Raw genomic sequence first — 22105 nt, forward strand, 5'->3', positions numbered from 1 at the left:
AATGTTGGATGGCCCCCTGAAGGGATTTTTAACCTGAGTTTGATTTCCAGGGTAGAGGACCACGTCTTCCACCCATGGACGGGCCACCAGGACCAGATCCCGTACATCATGACCTGGTGAGGCCTCATCGAATGACATCCAATCGGTTTAAAATTATGTTGGCACACACGGGCTCCTTGAACCAATCAAAATGTATCTTTGGTATCTCCCCCCATTGTCTAAAACCTATAAAAGGCTCCACTCTCCCTTATTCTGGGCTCTCAGCACGGATCTGTTGAGTTGGTGAGGTCTGAGAGCCCGAGCTTAAGCCCAAATAAAACATAAACCTTTGCTTTTGCATTTTGGTGTGTTGGGTCCTTGGTGGTCTTTTTGGGGTCCAGTGGATGAGGTACAACACTGGAACTCACTATGTAGACCTGCCTGGCCTTGAATTCACAGAGATCGCCTGCCTCTGAGCCAGGTTTTTAAGAACACCACCACCAATGAAGTACCTCTTTGCCCACTGCCAGAGGGTAAATTAAAAAACTGAAAAATTTTCATAGATTTCCTTTCTCACCTCCAGGAAGACTGTGCCATTTTGTGTTCTTATCAACAACATAAAAATATAGCTTCCAGGACTGGAGAGCTGGCTCAGCAGTTAAGAGCACTGGCTGTTCTTGTAAAAGACCTGGGTTCAAATCCCAGCATCTACATGGCAGCTAACAACCATCAGCAACTCTAGTTTTAGGGGATTAGACACCCTCTTCTGTCCTCCCAGAGCACTGTACAACACAGTGAACTAACACACATGCAGGCATAACATTCATACACATAAAATAAAAATAAATATTTTTTAAAATATAGGTTCCTCTATATTTTTGACAACATGGTGAACTAACACACATGCAGGCAACACACTTATACACATAAAAATAATAAAATATTAAAAAATTATAAAAGTATGTACCCATTTTTGTGGTACAGAGATATGAGTTTAGTTTAAATATTTCTTATTTTGTATAACGAGTGGGATAAGAAGCCAGCATTACTTTTGTCCAAATGCCTGATCAGTTTTCTAAATGCCAATTTATTAAGTAAATTTTCTTCATTAACTTTGCTAGCAAATCCAAGTCCATGTACTCACCAAAAAAGAGGTTCAGTAAATCAATTACTCTTTGGGCAAAGAAAAAAAGACTCAGAATGCCAGAACTGGGGATGTGACTCACTTGGGATGGTTCTTGCCTAACAGGCACAAAGACCTAGGTTCAGTCCTCAGCATAAACCAGGTATGGTGCACCAGGAGGTGGAAGCAGGAAGATTTGGAGTTCAAGATCATTCTTGGCTATAGAATGAGTTCAAGGCCAGTCATGAGCTAAGTGAGACCCTGTCTCAACCAAAAATGTAGCACAAAACAATACAAATTCACAATGCCAGGAAAATCAAGAAAAGAGTGGGTTAGTACCCTAAAATAGCCATCTTACCTCAGTTCAAGCTGAAGAACAAGCTCCTTCTACCATAGGCTCGGGAAAGAAGTGGGGTTTAGATTAGAAAGGGTTTGGTGACAGACTTCTAGATGCCTCTCTATGGATTGGATGGGGACCAGGTTGTGAAATTCAGTGGTGGTGGTCTGTTCATCACAGTGCCTCAGAAATGCTAAAAATATCTTCGTTACTCTTACCTTGGCATCTCAGCTTTGAGGGGACTAAGAGAGATTGAAGTTTCAAATCAATCACTCTATCTACTGTGGACAAAGGTCACATAAGTAATTGACATGTAGAGTAGAAGCAGTCTTACCCAAAGGTCAGACTAGCGAAGGGACAGACTCAACACCAAAGAGATGCCTGGCTCTGTCACCCTGCATAGAACACCTGCATGGGCCCAAGTGAATTTAGGACTTTGGACAAATGGGCCTTCAAGTCTCTGAAAAGTACCCAGGCTAACTGTCATCATCGTGACAAGTTGGCTAGGCTAGCTAGTCATTTGGTCCAGCAATCCCACCTCCACCTCCTGAGACTGAGAGGGGTGACATGCTGCCTGGCATTTGTGTGGATCCTGGGGATTTGAACTCAGGTCCTCATATTTGCACAGCAAGTGCTTTACCTTCTGAGCCATCAACCCCAGTTCTGATGCTGCTTCTATAACAGTTCTCATTCTCAGTAGATGCTCTTTATTAAATGCCTCAGTACATGGAAAAGTTTTAGATTGTAGATGTTTGTTGACCATCCATTGTTTGGTAGATTTTTTTCTGAGGAGACTTATAAAGCAGAGTTGATGAGAAATGCTGTAATAGCCAATATTGCAATTATCAAAAGATTTATTAAGCTTATTAGCTACGCATCAAGAGTATAAGGTGAATCCTTACTGTATGTTGGAGGAAAGTCTATTTTCAAGTTTTATTGAAGCCATTTAATTATAACTAATATGTTAATTATAATTATAAATTATTTGATGCATTCCAACAGCAGAGTCTTTGGCTTTCCATGCTTGATGTGCTATTTGTTTTCTAAAACTAGTAGTAAATTAGCTGGACTCTCTAAGCCAAAATAATGTGACTTGTTTGTGTGTGCTAGGAAACATTGCAGACAGACAAAAAGGCATAAAAACAACATACTGTCCTTATATTTAACATCTTGCTTAAGGCATAGAATTTTGCCAATATAATTGAAGCCTAAGAAATAACTTTTATATATTTACTTTGATTTTATTTTAACTTTTTGTGTGTGGTATATGTATCTGGGTACACTTAGGCGTCTGTGCATGTATGTGGAGGCTGAGTATGACTTTGGGTGTCTTCTGAGATCACTTTCCACTTTATAGTGGAGGCAGAGCTCTCCAGTTCTGGCTAGTCTAGCCTGCTTGCCCAGGGATCCCCTTTCTCTGCCTCCCATGTGTGGGATTCTAGGCTACCACGCCTGCCTGGCTTTTTACATGCGTGCTGGGGAACTGAACTCCCAATTCTTCATACGTTCATAGATCTTTAACGACATTACTCATATGTCTTACCACAGGCATTTCTCCACATGGCTGCCAAGGAAGTGACCATCACAGTTCGCCTCATCCGTTCGTTTGAGCATCGCAATTTTAAACCTGTTGTGTACCATGGAATTAATTTGGACCAAACTGTGAAGGAATTTATAGTATTTCTCAAACAAGGTATGAGACATCAGAGTCACCATTTTATTTGTGTTTTGAAAAAGAAAAAGCTGGCTATGATGTTGATAATAATCTTCTAAATATATAAAATTAGGTTACTCCTAATCAGCACTTGGGACGTAGAGCTAGGACAATCATGATTTCAAAGTCATCCTTGGCTACCTAGCAAGCTCTAGGCCAGCCTGGGCTACATAGCCATATTATGCTTAAAAAAAAACAAAAAAACCCGAACCAAACCAAGAAAAACAATCCCTCTGCAGTCCAGAAGTAAGGTAAGCTCATGTTCTGAACCTTGTCATCAGCCTGCCTGAAGGTTTGTCAGTGACAGGTGTGAATACCCTTACCACGAGGGCTTATTACCATCGTTTAATTTAAAAAACATTGAGATCTGGGGCTAGGGAATTGGTACAGCAGGTAAAGTGCTTGGTGCACAAGCATGAGGACATGAGTTTGATTCCCCAGAGCCCATGATGTAAAGCTGAGCATGGTGGTGTGGCAGCAGGCAACAGAAGTCAGGACAACTTGCAGGAGTGGGTTCTCTCCTTCCCCCATGTGATTCCCAAGGATGGAACGCAGGTCATCAGGCTCAGTGGCAAGCACCTTTCCTACAGAACCATCTGGCCCACCTAGAAATGATGGCATTATAATGATGCTAGTTTATCATTCTGAACTTACAGAGGCAGGAACGCAGTCTTCATTTTGAGAGGTCTTTGATGGGTTTCTCACCTGTTTTTCATTATTGAAGCATCCCACTTAGCATTTGATAAAAGATCTAACATGTTTTTATCCTTTTGAAAAATATTTAAAAGATTTATTTATTATGTGTATGCAATTATGCCTGCATGAGTTTATGTGAACCACATGTGTTCAGGTGCCTAAGGTCAGAGCCATCGGATCCCCTGGAACTGGAGTTACAAGTGCTTGTGAACCACTTAATGGGGGTGCTAGGAACCAAATTTGGGTCATTTGCAAGAACAGCAAGTGCTTGTAAGTCCTGGGCCATCTCCCCAGGCTCTGGTTTTTATTCTTTTAAGTGAAGTATGATTTATACATAGTACAGTGTATAGCATTTACTATACAGTTCCACAGGTTGAAAAATGTCATTTTAATTTTTTTTTTACTATTTATTTACTTTTCTTTTTTCATCTTTGTGTGTGTGTGTGTCTGTGTGTGTCTGTGTCTGCCTGTGTCTGTGTCTGTGGTGTACAGGTGTGTGTATGCATGTTTTGCATATGTGTGGGCACATGAGTTTGTGTGCACATGCATGTGGAGGCCAAAGGTTGATGTCAGGAATTATCCTTGATTGTTCTCCTTCCTTATTTGGGACAGGGTCTCAGTCAAACCCAGGGCTGGCCGATAGGGCTAGCCTTGCCAGCTAAAATTATAGGCAGCACCATGCCCACTTGGCATTTACATGGGGTTTTGGAATCTGAACTTGGGTCCTCATACTTATGTGGCAGTTATTTTAACTACTGAGCCATCTCTCCAAACCCCATTTATTTCTCCTTCTCCTTCTTCTCCTCCTCCTCCTCCTCTTCCTCTTCCTCCTCCTCCTCCTCCTCCTCTTCTTCTTCTTCTTCTTCTTTTTTTTTTTTGAGACAGGGTCTCCCTGTAGCCCCAGCTATCCTGGAACTTCCTATGTAGAGCAGGCCTTGATCTCACAGAGATCCACCTGCCTCTGCCTCCCAAGTGCTGGGATTAAAGACATGTGCCACCATGCCCTGCTGCTTATTCATTTTTAATGTGTATGTATGTGTGTACATGTTTGTGTGTATACAGGCCATATGGGTAATGATAGTCTTCCAGGTTACTTTTCAGGGACTTGAAGGCACTTTTGTCTAAAGCCTTTATTCTTCACTTAGGCACATGCAGGTGACTGAAACAGGGTATCTCTGCCTTTGTATTGCATCTGTCCCTTTACTACCTTAACCTTTGGGTCAGATTGTGTAGACATGTCAGTCACTTAATGACTGTGTACTTGGGACTAGCAGTAAAGAATGGTTTGTCCTAAACTTAATCTCTCCTGTCCCTTTAAAATGGAATATGCCAAGATTAGAGTAACTAAGATATTTTCAAGCAGGTGTGTTTAACTTGTGGCCCCAGATAGTGATACATGAGGCCTAACAGAAACTTAAGGGGCTGGAAAGTGGACCCAGTGGTTAAGAGCACTAACTATGCTTGCAGAGACTGGACTACAGTTTGTAGCACTGTGTCTGGCATCTCACAACTGCCGGTAGCTCCAGTTTCAGGGGATCCAGTACCTAGTTTGGCCTCTATGGGCACTACATATATATGGTGTGCATACAGATAAGCAGGTGTATACACATACACATAAATTTTTTAAAAACTTACTACATTGAGCTTTTTTCTATTTTTTTTTTTTGTAACTTGATTGGGCAGTTTTTGAACATGAACTTCATATATGACATCTGTTGCAATGTCAACAGGTTGGGCACACCTGATCCAGCACACCATGATGTCATGATTACATGTGTACTGACCACTCAATTTCATAGCATGGTCCCATTCCTTTCCACAGGACCTCTAGTTACTGATTCTTTCCTTACCTAATTTCCTCTTCTTTCCCCTTGCCTCACTGGGTTAAGATGTGTTTTTCTGGCTGGTGAGATGGCTCAGCAGTAGGTAAAGATACTTGCCACCAAGCCTGACTACCTGAGTTCAGTCTCTGGGACCCCTATGATGCAAGGAGAGAACCAACTCCTACAAGTTGTGCTCTGATCTCCAGAAGCACATGGCACATTTGTAGACACACACACACACACACGGACACACACGGACACACGCATGCACATTAATAAAATGTATTTTTAAAGATTTTAATGTGTTTCCCAAGGCATTGACCTGCTGTCTCCTTGGTTTTAATAGATATTCTGGATATATCTTTTCATTGCCTGCAGAGGCCAGAAGAGGGTAGCAGATCCCCTGGAACTGGGGTTTTGGAGGGTTGTGAGCTGCCACGTGGGTACTAGGAACTGAACTTGGGTCATCTGCAAGAGCAGCAAGTGCTCTTAACTGCTGAGCCATCTCACCAGCCCTCAGGACATTGGAAATCTTTTTTTCCTTGCTCCAACAACTTGTTTTTAATTCCTTGGGGCTCCTTTTTGAGTGGTAAATAAACGGGCTTGGCTTGGTAGCATATTTCCTTTGCTGTGATTATTTAAAGCATTTTATAAAAAGCCATAATCATTCACAAAGCAGCTACTGATTTAATGTAGAGATAAAGTTCTATTGCCATATTCTTAGTAGGAAGAAATTGACAGTTCATATTAAGAGACAGTGTTGTAGGGAGAAAAAGTAATTTTTCCCTCAAACTCTCAAGTTCTTTTTTTAAAAAAAATCTGTGTATGATGTGTGTGTGTGTGTGTGTGTGTGTGTGTGTGTGTGTGTGTGTGTGTTCCTCTGTGTGAATGTGGGCACCATGTGTCACGAAGCACGTGTGGAGGTCACAGAACATTGCCAACTTGTTGGAGACAGGGTGTCTTGTTTGCTCTTGTGCAGCCCGTGGCTTCTGGGGATTTTTCTGTTTCTACCTCTCATCTCCCTGTAGGAGTTCTGGGATTACAAACATACACAAACATGCCAGGCTTTATGTGGGTGCTGGGGATTTGAACTTAAGTTCTCCTGCTTGCATGGCAAACATTTTACTCACTGAGCCATCACCCTAGCCCCCAACCTAATAAGTTCTCAGTTGGAAAAGATCTCTTTTAACAAAAGACAGATTAACAAGAGAAAAAACAGCAGAAGTTTATTGGTGAGTGCATGGGAGAGACCCAGAGAGTAAGCAGTTCTCAAAGGGATGCCTTTGAGTACAGTTCACATAATATCTTCAACAAAGAACAGTACATCTTTAGAGAGGTGCCTAGACAAGAGGACTTTAGATCTTCAGGAGTGGCAGCTTGGAGGTGAGCCACAAACGGGGCCTGGTCTGTGAAGCTTTTCAATGTGGTCCCCTCTAGTGCCCCCTGCAGGCTGATAAGGGGCACATCAGTCTTCTGAGATTACCCATGTGCTGTGTAGACTTTGACTTGGGCAAACAGTGAGGAGAGTGTTTGTTCTGCATCTGCCTAAAGCCCCCAGGCAATCCTGATGCCAAATAGGCATATATGGGGCAGCATGTTCTGGTCCCCCTTGGTGCCAGTTACAGAGTGCCTTGCTTTATTGAAGTCATTCCCCAGAGTGTATTCTGTGTGTGTTCTTACAAGGTTATTTTCAAATCTCTTTTTAATTAAAAAAAATTACATTTTATTTGTTATTTGTGTGCACGTGTGTGCCACAGTGTGTGTGTAGAGATGGGAGTCAATGCTTTCCTTCTACCATGTGAGTTTCAGGAATTGAACTCGGGTTGGCAGGCTTGGTGGAAAGCACCTTTACTTGCTGAGCCTCTGGTGATATGGCTAATAAAAAGCAACACACAAATTAGACCAGGCAGTTTAACTAAAAGCATATTCTTATAACCTCTGTCTTGCCTCTCTTCTTGTATGCCCTACATACTCAAGTCAGATCTCTGCAACTAAGCAGATCTACTCAGTGTCACAAGAGTCTTTTGAAGTTAGAGTGATATGTGCCTGTGATCCCAGCACACAGGAGCCTGAGGCAGGAAGATTGTAAGTTCCAGGATAACCTGGGCTATATAGTGAAACTTTGTCTCAAGAAACACACTTGATTTCAGATAGCTCTGAAAGCTGGAAGGTTAGTTTGGCATCATGTCATAGTGAGTTTTTCCCAGAGTTGAGAAATGGCCACTGTGAAGAGTGACCATTAAATGATTTTTGAAGAAGCCTTACTACTTCTCTGACTATTCTTTTTTATTTTTGTTTATTATTTGTGTGTTTGTGTGCTTGTGTGGTATGATATATATGTGGCATGGCACATGTGTAGGACAACTTTCAGGAGTTGGTTCTTTCTCTCTCCCATATGGGTCCCACAGATTGAACTCAGGTTTTCAGACTTGATGGCAAGTACCCTTACTGGCTGAGCCATCTCAGTGGCCCCATCCACTTATTCTTTTCATAGTCACCTTTTTTTGAGACAGGGTCTTGCCTACATAGTCACTTTTCTCCATCTGTGGCTTAACTTAACTCTACCTGTCCTAATTGTCTAATCCTGCTGTAGGGTTCCTGCAGTAAGAAGCTTTGCATAAGTTTCCTTCACTCTAGACGGAAAATCATTGTACTAGAGCAGCACACCTTTACAACACAGAATTAGGAGGTGGGGAGATGGCTCCACGGTTAGGAACACTTGCTGCTTTTTCAGAGGAGTTAGGTTATGTTCCCAGCACTCACGTGGTGGCTCACAAAGAACTGTAATTCCATATCCAGGAGTTCTGAAACCCTTCTGACCTCAGGCATTGCACACAAGTAGTGTGTTGACATGCAGGCAGGCAAACACTCGTGCACATAAAATAAAACTGATTAGCCAGGAATGATGGCACATATCTTTAATATCAGCATCCGGAGGCAGAGGGAGGTGGCTCTGTGAGAGCGAGGCCAGCCTGGTCTACGTAATGAGCAAGGTCCAGGCTGACTGGGGCTGCAGGGAGATCCTGTCTCAAAAAAAAACCCAAACAAAACAAAAACAAAAAGTAAACAATTTAAAAAATTTAAACACAGAATTGTGTAAGTGGAATAAGTATAAATATATTTATGTAAGTGCAATATCTATAATATAATTTTTTGTGTGTTTTTGAGACAGGGTCTCCCTGTAGCCCAGCTGGCCTGGAACTTGCTATGTAGACCAGGCTGGCCTCAATCTCACAGAGATTCACCTGCCTCTGCTTCCCAGTGCTGGGATTAAAGGCATGTGCCACCATGCCCGGCATAATAAAATTTTTGACAAGTGAGAAATGGCTGTTAATCGAATCCATATTTGTTTTTGAGACAGGGTCTGTGTTAATTACTTTTCTACTGCTGTGATAAAGCACCCTGACCAAAGCAGCTCGAGGAAAGGGTTTGTTTTGGCTTATGGTTCCAGAAGAATAGAGTCCATTGTGGTGGGAAGGCATGGCAATGGGCAGGGAAGCATGGTGGCCAGAGCAGGCAGCTGGCTGATCATTTCATCCACACACAGGAAGCAGAGGGAGAACAGGAAGTGGGGTGAGGCTATAAACCCACAAACCTGCCCCTAGTGATATACTTCCTCCAGCAAGGCTCTACCTCCTAAAGGTTCCATAACCTTCCCAAACAGTGCCACCAACTAGGGACCAGGTGTGGAAATCCGTGAGCCTATGGAAGACAATTCTCATTCAAACAAGAACAGGATCTCACTGTATAGCCAAGGCTGGCCTTGACCGTGTGGTCCTCCTACCTCTGCTTTGTATGTACTGGAATGCATGACATGCATCACCACACCTGGCTTAATTAGTTATGTTGATTTCAGAAGTGCCATGATATATTACCTTGTATAAATGATCAATTTTCTATAGTAGAATAAAAATAGTATACCAACCAGTCATGTACATAATCCATGTACAGCCTGAGGCTGTTGTGCATGTCTGTAATCCCTAGCACTTCGGGAACTCAAGTGTCATCTAATCTGGTGTACACTGTGGTGAACAATCCTGCCTCAACAAGGTAGAAGTCGAGAACTGACATCTGAGGTTGTCCTCTGACCTCCACACATGTCTGCCCCCCACCCCACATATACATATTGTGATAACTCTTTCATCAACTTGTTATATTCTAGAGTCACCTGGGAAGAGGGAATTTTAACTGAGGAATATCCTCTATTAGATTGGCCTGTGGGCATGTCTGTGGGACATTTCTTGATTACTAATTGATGTGGGAGGGCCCAGCCCACTGGGAGCAGTAGCAGCTCTGCTGTAGCATCCCGCACAGGTAGGCCTGGACTGTATAAGAAATGCAGCAAAGCATGAGCCTGTGAGCAAACCAGGGAGTGGTCCAGTAAGTGGCATTCCTCCATGGTTTCTGCTTCTGTTCCGAATGCTTGAGCTTCTGCCCTGACTTCCCTCAAAGATGGGTTGTGACTTGGGAGTATATGCAAGATAAACCCTTCCTTCCCCTAAGTTGCTTTTGGTCAGAGTATTTTATCACAGCAACAGAAAGGGAAAATAGAATACATACACATCAAGAAAAATAAATAAATAAATAAATAAACAAACAAACAAGGTTCACTCTAAGGGTCACAGACACAGAGCAAACAAACATAGGCTTTAAGTAACCATATTCTTGCATAATATAGGAGGCTCATACTCTGTTAATGTCAGTATAAGATGGTTTCTGTGCTAATAAGAACCTGAGTTACCCCAGAGCTCCATACAGTATTGACTAGAGGCAGTTACTCAAGATAGACTTGAGTCTAGTAATATTGTTATCTGCTTGGTCTCATGTGAATGCTTGTACAAAAGTTGTCAGGGAGGGATGACTCAGTGGTTAAATTGCACATACTGCCCTAGTAGAGGACCCAAGTTTGGTTCTCAACACCTACATCAGGCAGCTCATAGCTGCCTGTAACTCCAGCTCCAGGAGATCCGATGCCCTCTTTTGGCCTCTGTGGACACTGCATTCATGTGCACATATCCACATACAGACACACATATATATGCATAATTAAAAATAATTTATTTTCTTGAAACAGGGTCGCACTAGATAACCTTCGGCTGTTCAAGGCCCTTGTTTGTATTACTATAGCTTTGGATTATATTTTGGATACAGGTAGTGTGAGGCCTCCAACTTTGTTATTTTTGTTCAACAAGGCTTTGGCTATTCAAGGGCTTTAGCTCCACAGAAACTTTTGTATTGGTTACTCTGTTTCTGTGAGATTGTCATTGGTATTTGGATAGGGATTACATTTATCAATATGTAAAAGTAGTCAGTCAGCCCACACTTTTAGTCCCAACACTCGGGAGGCAGAGGCAGGTGGATCTCTGTGAGTTCAAGGCCAGCCTGGTCTACATAGTGAGTTTTAGGCCAGCTGGGGCTACAGGGAAACCTTATTTCAAAAAGACCCCCCCCCAAAAAAAGTGGTCAGTCAGTCATAGAGCAGGAGAGTATTTACCATATAAGCATAAGGACCTGAGTTCATATCTCAAGGACTTACATAAAAAGCTGGACAAAAGAGTATGTGCTTGTAATCTCAGTGCTGGGGAGTTCACTGGCCAGCTAGCCTAGAGGAATCATTATATTCCAGTTGAGTGAAAGACCCTGTCTCAAGAAATAAAGTGGAGATTGAAGAAGACACTTGACATCAATCTCTGGCCTCCCAGATATGTTCACACATGTGCCCATGCACCTGCACATGTATGAACAGGTACATATGCATAACACACACACACACACACACACACACACACACACACATACATGTATGTCTGCTGCGAGCCTGACCCACTTGTGCTGGGCTGGGTGGTTCTACTGTGCAGCTGGCAGTGAGACCCACACTGAGGACTTCAGCCCTGGCTGTGGACAGAGCCTGTGTGCAGGGTTCACCTCTGGTCACGCACTCTCATGTAGCTGCTCACTTGTCCTGCAATCTGGAATACCTGGCAGTAGATACTTTAAATACCTGTAAATGAATGAATTGTCCTGTAATTTGGGTACTATTTGCCCTCTAAAAGGCAAATGTGCTTTAAAAACACAGTTTCTAATTCAGATAGGTAAGTTTTAGTTAGTTCTTTGTTTAGCTTTCTTTTCTTTTTGCTTGCGTTTTCTTAGAGCTGGGGATTGAACCCAGAGCCTCATGTATGCCAGGGAGGCACTCCATCATTGAGCTACATCCTCAGCCCTGTTTAGTTTTCCTTAGTAGCTAATGCCTTCAGGCCATTTTAAGATCAGCATATAAAAAGAACACAGTGGAAGTTCTCCTTCCTTTTGTTCCCCATCTGACCAATGTGTCAGCTCCTTACCACAAGCAAATACCAACATTTCTTTTATTAACTTATTAATGTTGATGTATGTGTGTGTATGAGTGTATATGCTTACAGCATGCGTGTGGTGGTCAGAGGACAACTTTGTTGAGTCATTTCTCTTCTTCCACCTTCAGATGGGTTTTGGGGATCAAACTCAGGTCTCCAGGCTACTGAGCCATCTTGCTGGCCTCAAAACACATATTCTTACTTTAGCCTATTATTGTTCAATAAATGGTTTTCTATGATAATGTCCTTCTTATGGCATTTTACCCTTGAAATATATATTTTGAAGAACTTATCAGAATGCTTCATTTTTTCTTTCAGTGGAGAAATGTCTCATTGTGTAGATTATAATGTCTTTAACAAGTACCTCAATGAAGGTCATTTGCACTTTGCCAAACATTTGCTACTATGCACAGTGCTGCACTTGGTACCCTTGTATGCATGCAAGATGGATATTTGTGATAAGTTCTTGAAGCATAATGGTTGTACATACACACCACACAATAATGTCTGTGTGCATGTTTGTATACACACATGCCCCAGCATGTGTGTGGAAGTCTGAGAACAGCTTTCAGAAATCATTTTTCTCTTTCCACTGTGGTTTCCGGGAATCGAACTCCGGTCATCAAGCTTGCACTTCTCCTTACTGAACCATCTTGCCAGTCTTGTATATTCTGACGTATGCCACTAAATTGTCTCTGTAGGAGTTGTACCATCAGATGTTATTAAAATTGATACTGGATTTGTAATATTTTTTTAAAAGAATGTTTACTCTGTGTTTTATTTTTTCTGCTGAGTTAGAATATTTAGTTGGTACGTTATCTGAATTTTGATAAAAGTAATAAGATTGTTCTAGGTTACAGTTTTTACTAGTGGCCAAGAACGTCAAGGGCTTCTCACATTCAAACATTAAACAAACACTAGCAATGTATTCTGTTTTGAGTATATATAGATACTGTTGTATTAAATAACTGTTTTTTTCTTGCTCTCTCTCTCTGTATGTGTATGTGTGTGTGTGTGGTGTAATTGTTAGTGTGGGTGTGTGCATATTTAGGTGGGTACAAAAGTGTGTGGAGGCCTGAAGTCAATGAAGGAGACCTTCCTCTATTACTCAATATTAATTTTTGGAGACAGTCTCTCTGAACTTAATCTCATTGATTTAGCTAGTTGACTGGCCAACAGCCTCCAGGGATGCTCCTGTTTCTGTTCCTCCCCCAGTACAGGGGTTATAGAAGTGTACTGCCACCCCCTGGCCTTTTACATGGATTCTGGAGATCTGAACTCAGGTCCTTGTGTTTGCATGGCAGGCATCTCACTGACTGAGCCATCTCCCCATTCCAAGTAATAGTTCTTTTAATAGTGTCACTGAATTCTCAGTTGCTAACAGCTCAGTCTCTTAGTGATGGTTTTTTTTATTTCAGATGGCCCCTGGATTATGATGCCACATTATCTTCATTTGATCTAATATCAGTTCTTACAAATTAGATTAGTCTTTTTTTTTTTTTTCGGTCTTTTTGAGACAGGGTCTCCTTGTAGCCCCAGCTGTCCTGGAACTCACTATGTAGACCAGGCTGGCCTTGAACTCATAAAGATCCGCCTGCCTCTGCCTCCCAAGTGCTGGGAAATTAGATTAGTCTGCAGCTGGGATTGTAGCTTGGTTGGTAGGTGCCTGCCTAGCATGCACAAAGCCCTGGGTTCCATCCTCGTAACATATAAACTAGGCATGGTGTCACATACCTGTAATACGAGTGCTCAGGGGGTGGACGCAGGAAAATCAGAAGTTCAAGATCATTATTGACTATATTTGGAGTTTGAGGCCAGCCTGGGCTAGATAAGACCCTGTCTCAAAAAAAAAAAATAGGTTGTGTATCCTAGTTGACTATTTCATAATAAAAATCATCTCTCTTATAGATGTTCTTTTGAGGACCAACCTACCACCTCCACTCAGAAATTACAAATACGGTAACCAGTTTTCTTATTATTTTAAAAGATATATTCATGTAATTTTGCATTTTTTATTAGCATTGCTTTAACAAAAATAACATGATTACACTGAAAAACTTTGTATAGATTGGAGAATTTGAAAAAGGAGTGAATGCCAAATTAGAGCAACATAATAAATTTTGCAGTATTGTTGAAGCTTTGTACAGTTTTGTCAATGAATAATACTAAAAAACTTATAGTAGACATAGAATTACAAATTTATATTCCAAAATACAATTAGATATTTTTAGTGTGAGAATTATGTCAGTTTAGTTATTACAGTACCTTTTTTAAACTTCCTATACTGTGATTTTATGTCTAGACATTGAATTAGGTGTTTTACATTTTCTATAGGGCACAGGTGAAGACACACTGGGATTGTAGAAAAGTAATAGAAAAATAAAGGAAAACCTCTTGGTGCCTGGGAATGGGAAAGGTCCAACATGAAGGTCTGGGTGCCCAGGACCACATGTAGAATCAAGACCACAGCTGGGCCTCAGAGGAGATGGGAATTCCATTCTAGAGAATCAGTCCTCCTAAGACTAGAGTCTACAAATGCCAGAGACTTTCCTTGTCCCCATCATAAGCCCAACACAGAAATAAAGTCACTGCTATACACAACCTGGGACCTCCATCCTCTAATCTGCTCTACCATCAATGTGCCACCAGAGAACTGTGGAACTGTGGCTTGCTGTAGGGGGCCACAGCTCTAGGTTCATGAGAGGGGATGACATCTGTAGGTTCTTGGAGGGGACCCCAGCTCCAGCTCCTGGGACACAACCACAGCTCCAGCTCACAGGAGGGGAACACAGCTCCAGGCTCATGAGAGGAATCACAATTTCAATTACACCGCTTCCAACTATTTTCTTTTCTCCATTTCTCTGTCCACATGACTATTCTTGTATTTAAGAAAGAGCATTTTGGCTTCCATGCAGCAAACATAGGCAACAGTAACTTGCTGGCTTGAACCTCTCGCTAGAGGGACATCAATATTGGAGAAAACCATTGTTTGCTTTTGCTCAAGGAGATAAATGGATTGATTGTCCTCTTCTTCACGGCCAAGATACAGTTGGGTTTGGTTTTTTTTTTTCAGTGTCTACTGTTTTCACATCTTCCTCCATGGCCAGGGGAGGCATTGATGAGACATCTTACCGGAGTCATGTTTTTGCTGTGAGCTGCCATGCTGCCATCTTGGCTCTTCAGCCATTTTCTTTCTTACTTGCCAAGTCTTTTCTTATCTGTGCCATGCAGTTGCCTTAGTCCTCCTTGGAACTGGTCACCTGGGTGATGATGGCCAGCCAACCATTGGTGTGCTTCAGTGGCCTCCCATAGGCCTGGCCCCCTCCAGGATGTGCCTGCTGCTCAGCCCCATGTTCAAGGAAAGACAGCTAGGGCCGGTACCACAGTTCCCACCGTCCAGTACCACAGGGTGGACACGCACATTTGTTTTTGTTAATATGAATTCAAATTTTATGTCCAAACATTAATTTACCATATGTTAATAAAAGTCAATTTGGAGGGGCAGGAGGCATTGCTCAGTGGTAGAACATGTGCTTAGCATGGGCAAGACATTGGTTTGATTCCAGCACTAAAAGAATATCAACTTGGAAGTTTATTAAGGAATATAGGAGTTGTAGAATGCTGGGAAAGTTTACTGTAATTGTGTAGGGAAGCAGTATGTTAGTGAGGAAAAGCATGCTGGAGCCAGTAGAGACTGAAAGAGCCTAAGTTCAGACTCATCTTCAGCTACATAGTGAGTCTGAGGCTAGCCTGGGATATATGAAACCCTGCCTCACAGATAAATGAATAAACTCTAATACAGTACAATAATGGGGGCCAGGGAGATGGCTCAGTGTATAAAGGTGCCTCCACCAAGCCTGAAGACCTGAATTCAATCCCTGGAACCCACATGGTAGAAGAAGAGACCTGACTTTTGCAAATTGATCTCTGACCCACACAACTGGGCTCTGGTATGCATGCCCACACACATATACACATAAAAATAAAATGTAATAAAAAAACAAGTAAAAAAAAAATACAATAAAGCCAGTGGCTAGGTGTCATTTGTTAGTTCCTGACACTCAGTAGAGTAACACTCAGCTAATAGGAATTTGAGACCTGGCTTGAAAGTTATGATCCACCTAATAAATATTTCTGCTAATTGGTGAAGACGTTTGACAGTATAAAATTTTTATTACTTTAAATCATTTTTCAGAGTGGCTTTTCATTCTGTTCCCATTCAATAGGGCAAATGATGACCTACAATCTTTCAAAATCACAATCTTGTCTGTGTGCCTGCATTTTAATATTCAGAGTCTAATTGTGAGGTTGCAGGGGTAGTCAAGCATAAGGCAGAGGCACTGAGTGGAAAGTACTTTGATTTATGAGACCTAAAGCATTTACATACTCAATATTGAAGCAGAGAAAGGAATAAAAAAGCATGATGAAGGTAAATATGAAACTTCTCACTTGTGGCTTTCACTGTGTTTGAAATACAATGCCTTGAATAGACTCTTAAGCTTGAATCCACTTACAAATTACAATAGTTGCATATGGCCTCCCATTTTGCATGGTGTGTGTATGTGTGTGTGGAAATCTGTTTAATGTCAGTTCTTTTAAAAAACAGATCTTAAGGTGCTGGAGAGATGGCTCAGTGGTTAAGAGCACTGGCTGCTCTTGAAGAAGATTGGGGTTCAAATCCCAGCACCCATGTGGTAGCTAACAGCTGTTCATAAACTCTAGTTCCAGGGGATCCAACACTCTCTTCTGTCCTCTGCAGGCATTACACAACACGGGTGCACCTACCTACCTACATGCAGGCAGTATACTCATAGACATAAAATAAAAATAAAATATTTAAAAGCAAACGAAAACAAATCTTAAAGTAATGAAAGCAGGGCTGGGGACATGGCTCATTCATTGAAGTGCTTGTTGTGCAAATATGAGGGCCTGACTGAGTTCAGTCCCCAAAACACACAAAAAGGCTGGATTCATGGGGCCTGGAGAGATGGCTCAGTGGTTAAGAATGCTTGCTGTTCTTCCAGAGGACCTGAGTTCAATTCCTAGCACCCACATCAGGCAGCTCATGACCTGGAACTCCAATTCCAGGGGGGCTGGTGCCCTTTTCTGTCCTTTGCAAGCATACACACACATATAGCTTGCACTCACACACACACATACATATAAATAAAAATGATAAAAATAGTTTTTAAAAGGTAGACACAGTGGCACATGCTTATAATCCCAGCATTGGGGAGGTGGAGACAGGAGGACCCTTGTGGCTCTATTTCCGGCCAGCCTAGTCTAATCAGCAAGCTCCAAGCCAGTGAGAGACCATGTCTCAAAAAAGTGAGGTGGACAGCACCCAAGGAAGGACAGCTGAGGCTGACCTCTGGCCTCTACATACATGTGAGATAGAATACTCTAAGCATCAGAGTCTGGGTTGCTGAGCATCATTCAAAGGTAGAAAATGTAGCTTTAAATTACTCCATGTTGGAGCCAGGTGTGGTGGTGCATGTCTTTAATCCCAGCACTTGGGAGACAGAGGCAAGTGGATCTCTGTGAGTTCGAGACTAGCCTGGTCTGCATAGTGAGTACCAGGCCAAGTAGGGCTACAGGGAGACCCTGTCTCAAAATGACAAAAAAAAACAACAAAAAAAACAAAATGATTACTCCATGTCATTAACCCCTTTGCTTCAGATGAACTGGCAGAGGAAATTACAGAAGCCCTGGATCTTGATAGACTCCAAGACGCTCTCTGTCTGGATCTGACTGTGTTTTTTTGGTGGGGGACTTTTTGAGACAGGGTCTCCCTGTAGCTCCAGCTGGCCTGAAACTTACTATGTAGACCAGGCTGGCCTTGAACTCACAGAGACCCACCTGCCTCTGCCTCCTGAGTGCTGGGATTAAAGGTGTGCTCTACCACGCTCAGCTCTGGATCTGGCTATGTAACAACCTTCTGCTTTGTCTTGCATAGGAAAGGCGAGGTGTCATTTTTTCACCTGTTCTGGTCAGATAGCATGGCTGCATGGCCTGTGGGAATAGAATATGGAATTGTGTGTTGAGGAGCCGGAAGGGTGCCAGCCATTATCTCTCTGCCTGTGGGTGAAGGGTCTGCTCTTGCAACCACCAGTGTTTGAGAACCTCTTCCCATTTAATTGGCATTTACATCTGTTGAGTCAGCCATTCATCCCTGTGGCTCATCCACCATGCATTTGAACACAGTAATCCTGACTCCTGTACGGTGTGCAGATGGTAAGCCCTGTTTGTTTCATGGGACCATGTGAAATTTAACAAGGCACGAACCAGCATGTTAAATGTTCCACAAATATGATACTATTTACTTATTAAGATTTATTTATTATTTATTTATATACATGTATGTATGCATGACCACAGAGGCAAGAAGAGGATGTCAGATCCTCTGGAGCTGGAGTTAAAGGCAGTTGTGAGCGCTCTGATGTGGGTGCTGGGGACCAAACTCCAGTTGGTTATTCGGAAGAGCAGTAAGTACTCTTAACCACTGAACCATCTCTCCAGTCCTATAGTAGTGTTTTTATGAAGTTGCTGTCATCAAGAAATTTTTATTGAGGAAAGATATTTTTGTTAATAAAGTGTTTTTGAAAAGAAGTTAAAGTAAGCATACCTATAACCCCAAAACTCAGTGGAGTAGAAGCAGGAAGAACAGGCGTTCAAGTCTAGCCTTGGCTACAATAGCAAGTTCATCAAAAAAAAAATGCCAGTTTGACATTTTTCTTTTTTTTTCCTTTGGTTTTGCCAATTTCTGTTGAAGAGAAAAACCTGGTGAAAGTTTCGGTTCAAACTTAAAAAGAATTGTGTTAGGAGTGTTTTCCCTGCGTGAATGTTAAGTGCACCAACTGTGTGCAGTGCCTGCAGAGGCCAGAAAAGGGTGTTGGATCCCCTAGAGATAGAGTTACAGGTGATTATGCACTGACTGATGTGGATGCTGGGAACCGAACTCGGGTCCTCTGGAAGAGCAACAAGTGCTTGTAACCACTGAGCCATCTCTGCAGCTCCTCAGAGTACCATTTTTTTAACTGGATGATAGATACCTATTATGAAAACATAGCTTTACTGAGGTCGAGGTCTGTTTTCAATAGACCCTTTCCTTCCATGTGAATTTCTGATTATAGCATGAGCAATAGAAGTGAATGTTACTTAGGAGAACTTAACCAGATACAGTCATATCTATTGTCATAATACAGCAATTAAATGTCTAAATAAAATAGAGAACCAGGAACTTTTGGAAATCAAATTTGTTGAATGGCTTTACCTATGTTATAATTAAGGACTGGCTATCTCAGAACTTACCTGAGTGTGAGGAAAGGCCTGTTGTAGAGGCAGTGGTAGAGGCAGTGTGGCTTGGCTTCAGCACAGAGTAAGGAGTGGTGTTGGGCTGGAATGAGGCACATGAGGAGCGTGAGCCTAAGCAGCATTGGTAAGCCAAGAAACAGGTATTGGGGCTGGGGAAACAGCTCAGTGGGTGAAGTGCTTGCTGAGCAGGCCTGATCTCTAGCGTGAACATAAAAAGTCAGGTGCAGTGGCACACCTGTAATCCCAGAGTCAGGGCAGAGTTGGGAGGCTGGAGCTCACTGGCCAACAGGTCTAGCCAAATCTGTTAGCTCCAGATTCAGTGAGGCTCTGTCTCAAAAAACTAGGCAGAAAGCGATAGGGGAAGACACTTGCCATCAACCTCTGGCCTCCACATGCATACACATCCATGCAGCTCTGTACACACACACACACACACACACACACACACACACACACACACACAAAAGGTAGCAGCAGATATTTGTGTCCTTTGGGCATTAACAGCCTGTTCATGTGACCACTGAGCCTAGACAGTGTTTGAATTCTGAGAGTGACAACATTTTTTCAGTATGATCATTGGACCTGCTATGGTTCTTAATGCCCTGAGAGCTTTGGCACTTCTTATTTCTGTTTTCTGGCAGGGTCTCACTATATAGCCCTGTCTGAAACTTACTATGTAGACCAGGCTGGCCTCAAACTTACAAAGATCTACTTGACTATGTGCACCACTATGCCTGGGTGTTCACTTGTATCTTAAGACTATCTATCTATCTATCTATCTATCTATCTATCTATCTATCATCTCTATATAATTACATATTATATATGTAATTATATATGTAATTTGTCTTAATTTAAGATTATATATGTGTGTGTACTTTTTTACATTTGCTCTTAGCCTTTAGTGGCTCTAAAAGACAAAACGGAGCAATGTATTTGCTCTTCTTTTACTGTAAGGGGAAATGTGCTGAACGGACTTCAGGTTCCAACACACAAACTGTTGTCACATGTTAAAGGCCAAAACTTTCTTTAAACACACACACAGTCTAATACAAATTCATACACTTACTTAAAACATTATAAAATATTTTGTGATTTATTTATTGTAATTCAACAGTGTGACTCCCGACCATGAACTTTGTAGATGACAATTTCATATCTTGCAAAGTCAAAAGTTTGGGAATGTATGAATTAAAAATACCTTTGTGTATCTCTCTCCCTCCTTCCACCCTTCTCTCCTTCTAGTTCTCTCTTGGTTCCTCTCTTCCTCTCCCCTTCTCTCCCTATCTTCTGTCTGTGCTCCTGAATGTATGTTGTCCTGGCTTGGGATTGCACCCAGGACCTCCATATGCCGGGCCCTCTACCCTCGAGCCCCCCCTCTGCTCTCGTATACTTTGAATAATTTGTGAAAGTCAATTTTATTTTACACTATAACAGATTTTAAGTAGATATATTCATAAAGCAAAGATTTAAAAATTTCAATTTCTTCATTCAACTAATAATTACAAAAGAAGTTTTAGAATACTCTGTAAAGAAACAACTTGTTTTGTTTTCTTTCAGATAAACTAAAGATTATTCATCAAGCTCACAAAGCAAAGGTATGTCCGCAGGTGCAGTATCTAGTACACATCTGTCAGCAGTGTTGGTTGGATTGGGAGGTAGGCAAATGAACTTGTATGTTTAAAATCTTTCCTATTATCCAAATGATTTTCTTTTAAAAAATTTTGTAGGATTGCTTTCTATAGCCCTCCTTTCCCATTAAAGAAAACATAAAATAAAAGCAGGGCTGGGTGGTGGCTTAGTTAATAAAGTACTTGCCTCACAGGCATGAAGACTTGAGTTCAGATACCCAGCATCCTTGTAAAAAGCTGGTGTGCTGATCTGCCATCTGTGATCCCAGCACTGGGGAAATAGAGGCAGTAGAATCCCTGGGGCTCACTGGCCAGCCATCCTAGCTTAGTCATGAGGTCCTGATTAACTGAGAAACTCTGTCTCAGAAAATAAGGTAGAGTGCATCCAGTTTGAAAACTGGTATCCTCTTGGCTTCTAGGTTGGTGCCAATCACCAGCCTCCCACCGAGGTTATTGGTGGAGACCTGGCCAAGGTACAGTGAGCTGTGTGCATGCTGAGCAGCACCACAGCAGCTGCAGTTAGTTTGACCTGATGGATGCCAAGCACATCTTTGTTCCCTGGTACATGTGTAAGGGAGTGGTGGTAGGAAACTTGTTGGAGAGGCTAGAGTGGGCATGGTGGCCCTAGAGGATGATGGATTCTGGTGAAGGAACAGGTGAGGAAAAGGAGAGAAATAATTGTTTTCCTCTTAGCCTGTAGCAGGCCATACTGCCTGAGCTTTGACTTCATGGTTAGCTGATGGGCCTCAGCATTTTCTGATGAGGTCATCTTTGCTTGGTGATTATACCTGTCCTTTCCTTGTGGACGTAAGGCTTCTCTATGATGTTGCAGAGTACAAACTTCAAGAAAAAAAGTGTAGAGTGATTGAAGAAAACACCTAATGTCCACCTCTGGCTTCTATGTGTATGTGCACACATAGACAAACACTAACCCATGTATACACCCCCCCCACACACATATATGAAAGCTAAGTTATAAGGTCTGCAACATGACTCAGTGGGTAAAGGTGCTTACTGCCAAGCCAGACAACCTATTTGATCCCTGGGACCCACATGGTAGAAGGAGAGAACTGATTCCCAAGAGTTGTCCACTGACTCCCAAGAGTTGTCCTCTGACTCCACATGTGCATCATAGCAT

The 22105-nt window shown here is 42.1% G+C and overlaps 1 protein-coding gene across 16 annotated transcripts in view; it reads left to right on the forward strand.

Moving 5' to 3' along the window:
• The window catches only part of CUNH2orf76 (chromosome unknown C2orf76 homolog), a 90561-nt gene that overhangs the window by 27327 nt on the left and 41129 nt on the right, over positions 1–22105 (forward strand). For 14 of the 16 annotated variants that reach the window (XM_008841399.3, XM_029567507.1, XM_008841398.3 and 11 more), the window contains 3 exons: positions 2988–3132; positions 13931–13981; positions 20897–20934. In XM_008841399.3, the coding sequence (XP_008839621.1) occupies positions 2988–3132; positions 13931–13981; positions 20897–20934 (234 nt within the window). The remainder of the gene's footprint in view (positions 1–2987; positions 3133–13930; positions 13982–20896; positions 20935–22105) is intronic. The other 2 variants (XM_017800197.2, XM_017800199.1) reach the window with 1 other exon arrangement.

The sequence above is a fragment of the Nannospalax galili genome, unplaced genomic scaffold (assembly GCF_000622305.1).
Source record: "Nannospalax galili isolate Female #2095 unplaced genomic scaffold, S.galili_v1.0 scaffold779, whole genome shotgun sequence".
NCBI lineage: Eukaryota > Metazoa > Chordata > Mammalia > Rodentia > Spalacidae > Nannospalax > Nannospalax galili.